The 15520-nt window shown below is 43.9% G+C and overlaps 1 protein-coding gene across 1 annotated transcript; it reads right to left on the bottom strand.

Annotated features, from left to right (window-relative positions):
- Positions 1-3799: 3799 nt before the first annotated feature.
- Positions 3800-15520, bottom strand: fam83c (family with sequence similarity 83 member C). The gene is made up of 5 exons (XM_035152689.2): positions 14794-15520; positions 11041-11208; positions 10609-10733; positions 5569-5799; positions 3800-5006 (listed from the first exon to the last, which is right to left on the bottom strand). The coding sequence occupies exons 1-5, from the start codon at positions 15295-15297 to the stop codon at positions 4229-4231; spliced, it is 1806 nt and encodes a 601-aa protein (XP_035008580.1). The 5' UTR covers positions 15298-15520; the 3' UTR covers positions 3800-4228.

Raw genomic sequence — 15520 nt, 5'->3', positions numbered from 1 at the left:
CTGTCATTTCAGGTCGTTCTTATCTCTCTGATGTTTGTTCAAGTGTTTCTGATCAGATCTGATCAGCTGCAGACTGTTACTGTGCAAGATGGCAGCGTTCGTCTTGAGGATATTTAGGCTTCATCTCTGGAGGAAGTGGAGACACGTTGTCCATCTTTATTGACACACATGGTCGATACCTGCTGTTGATTGGACGGATGCACACACACAAACGTTTTGTGATTGTCCGTGGTGTTTTGCACTTCAGGGCCACCGTACGTTTGGGTCTAAAGACCCAGTATTAAGAGCGATGATCTATTCTCAGATCCACTGACTGTCACACCCAGGGTTAAACCAAACAAACTGTGAAGTGGATGCAGCACACGCAGTAAAGAGACGCCGGGACGCCTCGGAGACATGCAGTAACCACGACGACCCAACAAAAACAACCAGACGTCCCATGACTGCGCCTACATGTCAAACAACAGACAGACGGCTCTCAGCTTTCTATAATCCTCCATGTGTTAAGGTGTTGTGTGCCTGAGATCCGTGGACTGAACGTTGTCACCCACAGAACAACTTGTCTTGTTAAATGTTCTCTGGTGGCTCAGTGAGGACGTTTGCAGAATTTAACTTCAGGGATCAACTCTCCACGCCGAGCCTCCGTATGATTTCCTGTCAGGAAATCCTGCGCAGGGCCTCGGTCACAGGCCGCAGCAGAAAACAATGTGACGGAATAAAAACTCCAACAGACAGAAATATTAACAATGGAGCATCCAAGAAACTGTGTCCCGAAAGAACTGGACAATCATATCACCACACTCCTTTGTTCATTCAAACCCCGAGACCAAAATATCTGTTTGTGCAGGAAACAAAGACAAAATGGAAGATTTTACATTTTTAGCTGAACTAAAGTTTTTATCTGATGATGGGGACAAGTTATTACATCATGAAATGCCATCCAAGTTGTTGAGACGTTCCACTGAGAACAAACATCAGACGTGGAGCTGGTAGGATTCATCCTCTGGAGAAACGATTCCACCCATATGAACAACCTGCAGCATCCAAATGGCAGAGATCCCTTTGTTCACTGTGGGAAACGTCATATTTAACCTGAAGAATTTTCAATACTCCACAATATAGTATGATTATATTAATATGTACAATATATTGAGCTTGAGGAACTGCCTTTGTTTTCAGTTTGGATTTTTGTAAATGTGACAAACATCATCGTGAAAGCTCCAAAATTCAAATTTTCCATTTTTATTATATACTTAAAAGTTCTTCTTACAAATTAAGACCAACATCAACACAGAGTTCACATTCTGCAGATAATAACAAACAGTAAAAATAACAGTTTAAAGGAGTGTTTCTTTAACAATAACCCAAACAAACAGTCAGTTCATGTGACTATTCACAACGTAATGTACATTATACATCGTCTGGCTGATTCAGCGGATAAAAAGCTTCCAACTGAAATAAGCAGTAAACAAAATCACACACATGAGAAAAAAAAATACCAAAATAATGATCACTGTCAATCGGTGTTGCTCCGGTGACGACGGCTCAAGTCTGGATCCTGTATTGCTGAGAATTATTTGGAATTGAGCCAGAAAAACAACTAAAACCAAGTAAATAATACAAATAGTACATACCTGGGTTATATAGAGTCTATATACAAATCTACACACTTAGAAAAAAATATTTATTGTTAAAAATGTACAGCACGAGGAGCCAATCCTCTGTAATAAAGAAACGAATATCAAAAGTACAATGTGTAGGATTGAGTGGCCTCTAGTGGTGAAGGTACATATTGCAACCAACTGAACAGCCCTTCCCTTCCAGGTGTGTAGAAGAATCTACAGCAGCTGTCCGGTAGCGGCGGCCGACACTCGATGATGAGCGCAACTTCGGGTCTGATTCAGTCGATCACGTTTTTCAGTGCACAACAATCGCAACCAGTTGACGACACCGACAGTCCACCTCCATGTTAGCGTTTATTCTTAAGTCACGTTTAATCACGAAAGTTTCCCAAGTCTGTGGAATCGCACCCAGAAATCGTTAGTTTAAAGTGTGTGCTCCTGCGTCTCGACTGGATCGTCTAGTCTGCGAGTTCTCACAGACGTTACGTCACAGACTGGGTTCACATGCTGTGTGTCTCTAAACGTAAAACACGAAAGGCCTTCTTAAGAACCAGTATTTCTGTTTTGTCCGTTCTGGGCTACCGTAGAAACATGGTGGCCTTGGTGGAAAGTTCCTGATGTAGATGCACAGAGCTCAGTCTCAGGTACGACTAACACGACGATTCCGAGGCTACGTCCATACGACTACATTAAAACCATCTCGGCCCACGAGTGTTTTGGTTCCGTGTCAGTTTTCATCTCCGTCCTTACTAACACGCTGAAAACACACGTGACCACCTCACCTACACTGGGCATGCGTGTGCCGGAGCAAACAGGAAGCTTTGGGTAGTTGGGTGCAGATTGTCCGAATAACATCTGGTCTCCACCACATGTAAACAGTTGTATCTTCTATATACAGAGTTCAAGCTTCTCAGTTTTAGTTTGTGTTTTAAACGTAGTCATGTGGGTGTAGTTTACATCAAAATCAATATTTCATTTCATGAATCCTGCACCTTGTGAACATGAAGATTCTTTTACACAAACACTATTTATCTCATCTGCTGGGAACAACTTATTCCACCTATGTAGCGTCAAAATGCACCAAAGACCTTCAGGTCATATATTTACAGCTCAAGATGCAGCAGCAGCAGCAGCAGGAGGAATATTGTTTGTTCCTTGTGGGGAAAGAAAGTAAAAGTCTGCATCTGTTAATTGAACCTTAATTAACAGACTGTTAATTAAATCCTAATTAGCAGCTATTACAAGTCACTGAAGATATTACTGTTGAATGATTGTAAACCTTAAGGCAGGAAGATGAAGGCACATGTTGTTATTACACAATGATACAGGAATATTAAACCTTTAGAATAAGAAGAAAGAAAAGTGTCCGATTCTTCATAATCTCTGTTTAATCCTTTTTCTGTTTTTGTGTGTTACGATATATAAAAGAGTGGAAATCAACTGATTTTCACATTAAGTTCATTCTGAAATCTCCTGTCTGTCGAGGAAAAGGCTGCTTCGCAAATCAGCTGTTTTAACTGTTTCTTTTTTGCAGAGTTTTATCTGAAGTTTAAGATTTCTGAAGCAAGGACACGAGGAGGACATTTCAGTAACGGTTGAACTTAATGAGTTTGCAAGTTGGTAAGAAACTGAGCGTCAACATGAAGCTACTTCATTATTCCTCGTCTCAAGGACAAACTCTCAAATCACTGTCGCCATGTTTGTTGTTAGAAAACTGTTTACTCGGCGCTGCCCTCTAGTGGAGGAATTGCTTAACAACCATTCGAACATAACGGACACAGTATGTGAGCAGTGACGTTTGAAGCAGACTTTTCTTTTCGTACGTAAAGGCAGAATGAGTTAGCGTCGGGCCTGGGCGGAGGGATACGCTCTCGAAGGGCCTGAGTCTTATTTTCTTGTTCAACATCACATTTGAATTTATTTGTTTCTTTCTGAATCTTCTTGTCCGTTAAAAAACTGAATGTAACATTCAGTGTTGTCAAGTTTTACAATTAATTTGTTAATACATTTTTTACAAATTGGTTTTATGATATGACAAGTGAAGGCAAAGAATCTTAATCGCCCCCTGGTGGCTGACTGCACTATATGTCATAAGCCCCACCTCCTCCATGTTAGCAGATGAGACCAAACTAAAAAAAAAAAAAATCGAAGTAGACGATTGTTAAAGATGTTTCTGTCATTTCAGGTCGTTCTTATCTCTCTGACGTTTCTTCAAGTTTCTGCTTTGGTTTTATTTAGTTATTTAATGATATAAAAACAGGCTAAGACGACATGATTGACAGCTGAGACTGACTCCTGATTGGATGAGTGTATCACCAGGACCTCGATACGTCATGTGTGGTACTTGTGTGTTTTGTGAGTCTCATCACTTCTGTACTTGTAGTAAGTCGTCACGACAGGAATCAGATGAAAACTCTGTAATGGCTTGATTTCCACCAGGCATCATCAGAAGTGTGGAAGCAGAAGAGAAACTGACATAACTTCAAAAATAGTCCACGGAGACGTTTCTCCTGGTGGTGACGTAACAAGAGACACCAGAGATGCAGAGGAGGAGAACGTTCAACATCTCGTCTGATGAACCAGTCGCCGCTCGACGGCCTCTCGCCTCAGTTCGTGCTCTTGAGCTCAAAGCGGCTGTACACCTGCTTGGATTTCATCTTGTTGTAATGGTTCACCAGGTCCAGTTTGCTGTGGCCCAGCGTCATGCGCTTCTGGTCCGTCCGGCTCATCAGAGCGACTGGAGAGGGCGGGGGAGGCGGGCTCTGCTGGCTCTCCGGCTCCGGTTGAGAGAGGTCCGGCCCTCCCCAGGGCGATGAGCCGAGAGGGGACGGTGACCTCCAGGAGTTGTAGGCGTCTTTGTCCTTGCCGGAGGTGGGCAGGAAGAGGTCGGAGAGTTTGTTGAGGGCTCTCTGCTTGGGGGTGAGTTTGCTGTCGTTGACCGGGGACGGCGTCTGGGTCCTGGGGTTCAAGCTTGAGTTGGGGGTGCCGTGGAACATGCTCGGTTTGTGGTCGTACAAACCCAGTGCCTGGAACTTGGAGGAAGTGCCGCCGATATTCGACCTCATGACGTCCACCGCACTGGGCTTGTTCCACTCGATGCCCATTGGCTGACCAAAGGCCGGCGAGGGTCGCTCAAGAACTGGGATGTGATTGGCCGCTCCGTTAGCAGACAGCCGCGGTCCTGGTGGCAGGATATGTGCCGGTTCTCCACCCCCACCCCTCCTCTCAGGGCTGAGGGGAGAGTTGCTGTTGGTCTCCTTCTTGTCGTGACCTTGAGTGACCTTATAGATGGCGTTGGCAGTCATTCCAGGCGCCACCTTCACACTGGAGACACTGTTACTTGATTGGCTGCTGGAGTGTTCAGAACAAACTCTGTCCCTCTGCCTGAAGAAGGAGAGAAAGTTACGATTAGTGTCCTGAACATTCTTTAAGTTTAGGTCAAAACTGTTCTTTAATGAACAAATATTTTCTAAGTTTAATTTATTCCAAAGCATGATGTCTAAGAGTTAGTTGTGGTGGAGCAGCAGTGAGGGATGATGGGAGTTGTAGTCTTCTTCCTTCAGTGTTGATGGTTCAGGAGGTTTTTATCTGAATCCTCCTCCTCAAACACAAGCAGCTGATTCACTCCAGTAAAACAGTGAATGAAGCAGCTTCCTGTTAAAACTCTGTTTCTCTGACTCGTCTCTGATTGGCTGTGAGTCGAGCTGCCGCTGACGTTTGCTCAGCTTGTTTCTCTAAAAACTTCCAGACGTCCGACGACTAAAATCCTTAATCTGCTTCAAATACAGAGTTAAAAACCACCAAGATATAAAAAGTGTATCATGAAGTCACTTTTGACTCTTCAGACAAACAACACGACACACGACACACACACACACACACACACACACACACACAGGGGATGTGACGCCACCAACAGGCGACCAACTGGACTCCAGTTTTGTACCTGTCGGCGTGTAAATCCAGCGCCATGACCGGGCCGGGCCCCATGCCAGGGGCCATCATGGCCTGGTACGACGGGTAGTACGGCATCCCCTCATCCTCTGGGTTGTAGAAGCAGTCGACGATCTGCGAGTCTGCGTACAGGCAGCGAAACTCCCGGTCAAAGCTGTCGGCGATGCGCCCTGAGAAATGCATCACCATGTTGCTGTGCACCTGAGCCGACAGCCAGGTGAAACTGGAGAGGAAACAGAAAACAGGGGGCAGACATGTTGTTAGAGGGTGGAAGCAGTGAGATGTAGAACAGGCGAACCTGCAGATTTGAACACAGCAGAAACTTTGAGGCCAAATGTGGCTCCTCAGCAAAAACATCAGTTGAAACACGAGCAGGGAAACTAAAGATGACGTCTTCCACCTCCAGCTGACGAGTCACTGTGCCGACTCGTGACTTTTACCTGCAGCAAGATCTAGTGAATGAAATGTAAAACGCATCAAATAATAAACAAGCAGCCAGCGGAGGAAACCGAGGATTCTAGATTCAGACGATGAGGAACCAGACAAGTCCGAGTCCGGAGCGGAGCGAGGGAGGGAAACGAGGGAGAAGCTAGAGCCACCTGAGGCCGACACAGAGTTAACCCCCTGGAAACAGACGTCTCTGAGCTCGCAGTATTTTAACACAAAACTTGATGCATTAACGTGCACTCATGAGGAGAGCTGCATCAATGACTGTGCATCATTTACACATGTGGGTGTACGTGCACTCTGCAGGCTGGAGAAACAACATGACGTTCAGAGGAAACAAGGAGATATTCAGAATATACATAATGTTCAACATTCAGAAACAGAAGATCAGTAGCATGGTGACTGCAGAACTTTCCGTCTCAACGCAACCGCACATTTTGGGCTCGTCCGAGGAGTCGGCATCGACTGCAGGTAAAGATGGACGATGCATCTCCACCTCCTCCGGAGGGGAAGTGAAAGGCTGAATTCACAAGACACATTCAGTAAATTCTCTCCAGGTTGTTCTTGAGACATCGTGTTAACAGGACGGATGACAACATAATGCCTCTGGCCACTAGGTGTCGCCGACGCAGAGGGATACAAAATCAATGTACAAATGAAGTGGCCTCCCGCATGTTCCTCTACGTTCTCTGATCTACAGAAAACCCAGCGACAGAAGCACCTCAACAATCCCCATGTGACTTGACCAGCTAGTTTTAAAAGAAGAAGTTAAACTCGACATAAAACACGATCTCTGCTTCTACAACATTTTCTTTGCACGGTTAAAGCTGCGAGTCTGGAGACGTTACTGATCAGAAAACAGGAGGAGCGTTTCTCAGGTTGAACGTATCCTGGTTTGAAGAACTATGTGGAGACGCTGTTTGGATTTATTCTGTCCCCTCAGGACAGTTTCCAGATTTCCCTCCAACTTGTCTCAGCAGCTTCTCAGAATCACCATAAAGAACTTGACTCTGATCCTCGGAGCGTTTGAGACATTCACATTCTTCTGTGACAGTGAGCGTGTTTCACAGCAGCTAGAAACCTGCAGGACGGCTTCACTCAGCGCTCAGGTAGGCTGGACACATTCACTGCAGAACGACGCCTCCTTCACACAAACCATAAATCAATCATAATGTCAGTTTGAATCGCCGGGGGCTGGGGTCGGGAGGGCGCCCTTTTGGCCACGCCCACATATAATACCCATTTCAGATTCGTGGGTTGACTAGTCAGACAGATAACAAATAGATGTATATGTGTTATATATGAAAACACAGAACATGACACACAAACACAAATGACCAGTAAAAACAGTATAAAGAAAATCCTCCGTACACAACTGGTGAGAAGAGAAAACAAAGAATCCGTTCAACAACGACACCGACCTGTTAAATAACTGTTTTATAGAACTGTTGTGTTGTCGCTTAAAATGTGTTTATAATATCATTTTATCTTCATACCAACATAAACACACAACATGCGTTCACACACCACAGACAAACATGCAAAGGTCAATTCAGTTAAAACCTGAAACAAATCGACTTCTGTTTTTAAACCTGCACTGTTAAAACCAATATTAAACACAAACTGACATTATGGAGTTAGTTTTAGAAGTTTTGTCATAAAGTCTTGACAGTTGTTGGTTATGTTTGCTCACAGGAGGAATTATAGGTTTTAATATACATAAACAAACACTGATAATGAGGTCGTTTTATGTATTTAAAGAGCTAAGTTAACAAATTATCGACTTTCTTTTGCTATTACCTAGATATCTCTGCATCAGTGTGTCACTTGCTTCACAAATAAAGAATCTGATGCCGCGACTCGGGAACGCCCCCCGGTATCAGAAGGTGACGCAGCAGTTTTCTGGGTTTTAATATCGCAGGCGGTTTGAAGATAGCGTGGGAGGGAGGGAGGTTGTGCTCAGGTGATAGAACCTCGTCAGACCTCGCCCTTCATTCCAAAGTCAGCAGCACAGTTTGGTGTCGGCCACGACACACCTGACACCACACCCCGCTGCAGCTGATTCATGTCACTGCTAACCTGTGCTTTTTAGAAATGATCAAAATGTTAAGCCTTGTTTTTAAATGACTAACTCTGGGTCACTCTGTCCCAATCAATTGGTATCAATTAAATGTTTCATCTATTGTCTCTTGCATGACCTTGTAAATTTGGAGAACTTTGTGAACCTGCACTGCATAAATACAGTTTCTTAAATTTTAACTGTGAACAGGAGAAAACACGGACATAGGAAAACAATCAGACTGGAAGGAATTTGATGTGAAAGAGGGAGAAGGGCAGAGAAAATGTTCTTTAGCTGTTTTCACACCTGCACTGAAGTTCTGACATGTTCCTGACATGTTCTGCAGGTTCTACATGTGAGAACAAATGTCTGAGTCTGTGTCTCTGGACATTTCTAGAACTTCTCCTGCAGCCTCCTAGTAAAATGTCCTGAAGCTTCCCAGAGAGCGAGTGGACGTGTGGACGAGGTTTCTAACACGTGAGACGGACGTGAAACTGGAAGAACACAAAGATCTCAGGATGAAGAAGAGGAGCCGTACACGTAGAAGACGAAGACGTCCACTTGGAAACACGAGGAGGTTCCAGATCTTCTGGTGATGAGGGCCGACGCCGGTGTGGATGAGCTGTAAACAACAACACTGATCTTTCCACAGCAGAGTTTATACGTCATGTCCGGCCTCCTGCTGCTCTACAGGCTCCGCCCCTCTACAGGCTCCGCCCCTCGCCTGGATGTTCCCCACATGTTCCTGTTTGAATGAGTCGGACCCGACAACCTGCTGCTGCTGCTTCACAAACACTAACTACACAACATGTCCAGAAACAACCTGCTGCTGCTGCTTCACAAACACCAACTACACAACATGTCCAGACAACATTTTCCAGTACAACCACTGAAACTAAAGCCTAAAACGTGACATAGTAAAAGAGGTTTGTGAGTTGTAGTGTAAGTGTGAACGCATTTAGGTTTACAGAGAGTTATAATTACACCACGAAGGAGGGTGACAAAGACACACGATCATTATCATCCACACTCCCTCTCTGTGACACTAAGTTGTTAAAAATCCCCAGAGTTTTGCAGCAGTGTGTGTCTGGCACAAACCAGACACACCAACACACACACCACACACACACACACACACACAGTCACACACAGTCACACACACACTCCCTATGGGAATAAGGTGCAAACAGCAAAACAAAACGGAGCCAAGTCTGAGCTGAGTCAGCGACAGCTACTCTCTGAGTCTGTTTGTCAGCTCCTCTGTTAAATTCACTCTTTGTTTCAGCTCCGGTTTAAAGCTGCAACAATCTGTCCTTTGAGTTTCAGTCGACTCACAAACTGGTGATGATCGATTCAAGGCTTTAGACCCGTGTTGAGAAAGAATCTCCGGTTTCCATCGGCTGAACCTCGAGATTTGGATGCTTTTGTCAGGTATGGTAGTAAAAGTTAATAAATGAGAGATATGAATGTGTCGTGAGAAACTCGGAGCGTTTTAAAGAATGTGTTCTGACGACACATAAAGGAATCTCCTGCCTGTCTGTTTCTGTTCCTCCTCCAAGTTCCTTAACCTCTCACATGATCGACTTCACACGCGTGGCCGAGGTCACGAGGAAGAGAGTGTGAAGCTCTTTGGACAAACTGTTCTCGAGAACACACCAAGAGAGAAACATGCAACGATCGGCCGTCGTTCTCTGCTGGATTTAACCAAAGAAACATGTCATGATGTTTTATGTTCTCCAATTATGACAATACCACTTTTTGTTGACGTCTGTTTTGTGGTATTCTCACACTGAACATCTTTGGTGCATTTTCAAACAGCTCTGCTCGGCCCCACTTTGTTTAAGAGCATGAGCACAGTGGGAGTTTTACACCGATTATGGTTCATCAAATGTTTTAAATGATAAGAATTTTATTGGATCTTTACTGAAAACAGAGTAAAAGACCCTTGAACAGCAAAGAAGAGACGTTTAGGTGCGAGAAAAGTGAAAAAGAAATAATTTAGTTCTTGTAAAGAATGAGTGAAATAATTAAAGTGATGTTGTTGTGTACTGAAATCTACTCTCTGCCTCGCAGCCGTAGTTCACAGGTGAAACACAAGCAGCTCCTCCTCCTCCAGCATGTTACACATCTTATCTACACACACATTAACAAACTCATGATGAGGCCGACTGGCTTCCTCCTGTAGATGCAAAGTAAATGTCAGAAGGCTGAATGTGAGCAGGCTCTGCTGACACCTATTCTTATTTTCACACGTGCTTTTCACTGCGACAGTCTGAGTGTCTCTTTGTCTCTGGATGTGTTTGCTGTCTCATGAAGGAAGAGTCCACCGACACACATTAATAATATCTGGATATAGATAATCTCATAAGTATCAGGGGTTAAGGCCAGACGCCATTTTGACCCGGATAAAAAAATGGACGACACATTTCCTCTTCCTCGAATTCTGCCATCATCCGACATGGACGTCATTTGGAGTCAAAGTTCACGCTTCCTGTGTGTGTGTGTGTGTGTGTGTTCCTTTCTAACCTGTATGACCCCGCGATGACCTCTTCACAGTCAATGATCATGAACTTCTCCAGGACCTGACCGGAGAACTTCTTGCCACTCTTGGTGCAGTAAGTGTCGCCGCACACACTGCGGACACGCATGTTCTGCACACAAACACATATTTCACTGTTAGCAACACACACACACACACACACACACACACACACACACACACACACACACACACACACACACACACACACACACACACACACACACACACACACACACACACACACACACACACACACACACACACACACACACACACACACCTCAGAGAGCAAGAAGTTAGAAAACACGAGTCTAATAAAAATACAAACAAGGTACAACAAGTAAATATGCATCAACACAAACGGGTCGGGGCTAATTGAGTGTGAGAGCATCTCAGAATCTGAAATCTGTCCTTACAGTCAGGTGAGAGTTCTGGATGTCCAGCGCCGAGCACATGTCCGTGAAGTAGCCGAGCTTCTTCTCGTCCAGCAGGATGTAGACGGGGACCCGGCGTTTGTTGGACGCCTCCATGAGGTCACAGAGCAGGTCAACGTCCGTAAACACATCCATGACCACGGCTATCACCTGGAGCAGGAGGACACGAGGGACAAGAGAGTTTCAACGTCTTCACAGCACAAAGACACACGTGTCCCCTATAAATACGTCCCTGTGGAAACAGGAGCAGATCACTGGGATACTTTTCACAGCTCGTGAGAAAAAGAATTTGAGGCAGAGGGAAGATTAGATTTCTAATCTGTGGACTGTAATGATGGTGAAGATTTTCATTTTAACTGTGCATTATTTATCTGAACAATTTCAATTCCTTACATGGTTTATAATTAATATTTGTATAATTCGCTTTACACTGCATGTTTAATTATTTTATACTTTTTGACAGATTTTTATTTTTACTCTTCCTTTGCTGCTGTAACAGAACATCATTTTATCTTATGTCGTTAATTAATTGTCATCTTATTGTTACTTGAAGTGGGAAAAATTATACAAGAATTAAGTCGTGATACGAGTGGTTGACCAATCACAACAGAGTGGAGCAGCTGGCCAATCAGAGACTGGGCTTTTTCAGGAGCGGGGGTCTTAAAGAGACAGAGGCTGAAGAGAGGAGCTGCAGCGATGGACAGGCTGAGGACAGGGATGTGTTTTCTGAACCTCAGAGCATGAAAACATTTTACAGTCATAACACTAATTAAAGTGATCAACCTGAATATGAGCAGAATTTCTCTCCTTTAATGTTTTGCACCAAAACACCAGAGCAGTTTCCTCACATGTGAAAAACCTACTTGGCAACAAACCGGATTTAGTTTCCTGAGTTTGACAACTAAGCCTGATGAACCTGTTTCGGGCCTCGGGGCCAAACCTTTGCTGCTGGTCCCCGGAGCCTCCAAGTTCCCACAGAGTACAAACACACAAAGAAGCAAACCGCAACACAGACTCACAAACAGGCAGCAGCTGCACTGTTCAGGTGTTGATACGTTAATATGGACAGTCTACACTTTTAAACCAAATATGAACTGAACAACCATCTTAATAAAAGTTTAAACTAACAATTTAGTAGCACTTACATGTCACTTACTTATCGTACTTTGCAGAAATTGTACTTTCTTGATTCTTGTGTTTGTTCCCTCATGTATATAATAATATACAAACTCAGATTTACTAAATTGTTTGATATTTTTTGGCAACAACTCACAATATTCCATAATCAAGAAACTAGACAGGCAAAGATTCTTTACCTTCCTTTGTATGAAACATCTTTTGGTCAATTTCCTATTAAATATTGTGTCGAGGTCTAATGGAGTAAAACTGTAGATGTGTTGGATTCCTCTGTGTCAGTGTCCAGGTGCAAAAACAGAATCAAAGAGGCTTTTTAAACATTTGAATTGTGATGAAAATTAACTCTTTTACATTTATTTAGTCAAACTGTAATAAAGCACATTCATTTTTTCCCTCTGCTACTAATATATGTCCAATTTTCACTTTTATTCTAATACACAACCTGTGTTTAAGATTTTGTCAGTATGTCATTTTTGTTATATGTGGGTTCAGTTTTCATATCAGACTTCGTTTCTACCACATCCCACGTGTATTTTTACATTTCCTCTATGTATTTGTGTTGTGAAATAAACTAAACTATTATCTTTGGTGCACAAACTTGCAAATAATAAGATTTCCAAACGGACACAGAATAAACCCGGCCCCTGGAGGGCTATATACTATTTGTATATAGTATACAAATAGTAAATATCTCATTTTACACAAACACTTCATTTGCACTGAAGAAAGAGCACGTTACGTTGAAATGAATTCACTTTAAATATGTTTCTACAAAAAAGAAAAATTACCTTTGTCACAATATTTATTCATTTATCACCAGTTTGCATATTTCAATTAAAAACATGTTCTGATGGTGTCACCTGATTATCATGTCATTTTCTAAATTTGTATCATTTATTCTATTTATATATTTTATTATAATGAATATTATTTATTTTATCGTACTTGACTTTAATATATTTTATAATTATTATTTTGAAAGTTTTCTACTTAAATTAAGTTGAATCCTGTTTTATGTTCTATGTCAGTGAAAATACAGTTTATATAATTATTATTATTATTATTATTATTATTATTATGCGAGGGCCACAGGACGATTGTGACGAGCACAGAAGTGGAACAAACATCTGTGTGGACCAGCAGCCGTCTATCAGCCGTCCATCAGCCGCTGTGTCCACAGACTGATGAACTGCATTCTGGGTCATTTGATCCGAAGACGTGCTGACTCAGCAGAAACGTGAGAACGGGGTCAGCGTTAACAGGTCCGACAGAAAACCTTCCTCCACTCGGTTGTATTCCGACATCATGTGGAACGTGTGTGTCTGTGTTGTGTGATCACGATACGACTTCACGACAAACTCATCATTTACAGTCATGAGCGCAACGTTTACAAGCATCAGCTGAAGTTAATGATTACACATCAGCTGCTTTCATTGGGACTGAATCCCAACGGCCCCAGCGGTCCCCTGGGTCAGGGAGGGACACAGAGACACAGGTGGACTTCAGAGAGACACAAAACAGCCAGAGAGACACAAAACAAACGTTACAAGAACTGCAAGGAGACACACAAACAACCACAAAGAGACCGACAGAGAGAGACGACCACAGTGAGTGTCTCAGTGGGGTCTGTACATGTCCGTCCCCAGGGCCCGCTGTCTTCCTGTCCGTTATCTGACAGGACGTTATCGGATCTGAGGTCAGCTGCTACACGTGTGACAGAGCAGTCGATGGACCGTGAGGACAGACCAAGAGATAAGGTCCTGGGGGAGAACGTACGAAGTCGACTGATGGACACATGAAAAACAGTCCAGAGACAGGACGAGACAACGATGTCCTCATCATGGTGTTTGACAGAATAATGATTTATGCCACAGAAAGTAAAGATCCTGTCTGAACAAGTTCATCATATAAAATACTCTGATTATAATAAGTAAAGTTCAGTTTGTTTAAAGTTGAATTCACACAAAGACCCGACTTCAAGAGCATGAACCAAAACTTCAGACTGTTTCTATGATTGAAACCACAAAGAGACAAAACCACAAAGAGACAAAACCACAAAGAGACAAATTAGTCAAGACTTTAGACTATAGTGGTTATTAATTATCATTATTAAACTAAATCATTGTACTTTCAATGATCACTCACTTCTTACACTGCACTGGTGTCGTCACTCATATTTAATGATGAAGCTTAAGAACAGACGTCACCTTGTTATTGAGTGAATATGAGACACATTTGATATTGTCTTTTCTTTTTGTCTTGTGTCACTTTAACAGTTTATGATGCTTTTTACCTTTGAGCTGCCTCGTTGTTCACGTGTATTATGTAATAAACTTTATTAGATATCATTATGTATTAAATATTATTATAGATTATTATCAATCAAATTGTATTTGTATAGTCTCATATTCACAAATCCCAGTTTGTCTCAGAGGCTTTAACAAGGTGAGACATCCTCTGTCCTTAAGAGTCAAACTACTAAAACCTCTCCCAGGTTATATTATTATATATCATTATGTATTAAATATGATTATAGATTCTCCTGTGTTATCACGTAGTACGGTGACCTCGGGATGCACAGACCGGTCCGGGTCTCACCTTCTTGGCCTTGTTGATCAGGGACCGGACCAGGTCCTTCATGTTGTGGGACTTGTCCCTCTGGAAGTAGATCTGAGTCTCCGACGGGCCGAACCTCGCCGGGGAGTCGGGCCAGCCGAGCTCCAGCATCGGTGGCTCCTCGTCGGACATCATGGGGAAGTAAGTCCCGGAGGTGAGCTGGGACACGACGTCCGCGTCCCCGAAGTCCCGCTCGTTGGAGCCGTTGGTGTCGGGGCCGCAGGTCTTGGCCGCGTGCTGGCTGATGTAGCGGATCTCCTGCGGGGAGAGGAAGTTGAGCTCCCGCTCCTCGGCCAGGACCCGGCGGTACTCCTTCTCCCCGAGCTCCAGCAGCGCGTCCGTGGCCAGGCGAGCCGCCTCGTTGTGGCTCAGCTCCAGCGTGGACACCTGCCGCCACGGGTTCTTCACCTCCTCCAGCCGGGAGGCGAGCTTCCCCAGCGGCTTCCTGCCGCTGGAGCTGGGCCGGAGAGCCTCCGAGCTCATCATGGTGCTTCCGTCACGGGTTCTCTAACAACACATCTTGGGTTCGACCCGAGAAACTGCGGATCCGAGCGGGATGCGATCTGAGAAGGGATTCAAGTATCAACCCGGCGGAGAGCGGAGGATCCTGATCCCGGGCGATGAGCTCCGAGTCCGGGTCAACTGCAGCGGAAGCTCCGGGGAACTGAAATGGTCCAAACTTCTCTAATTCCACAGAGTGTGTGTGTGC

This window comes from Hippoglossus stenolepis, chromosome 3 (genome assembly GCF_022539355.2).
Source record: "Hippoglossus stenolepis isolate QCI-W04-F060 chromosome 3, HSTE1.2, whole genome shotgun sequence".
NCBI lineage: Eukaryota > Metazoa > Chordata > Actinopteri > Pleuronectiformes > Pleuronectidae > Hippoglossus > Hippoglossus stenolepis.
This window is presented reverse-complemented; position numbering and strand designations above follow the sequence as displayed.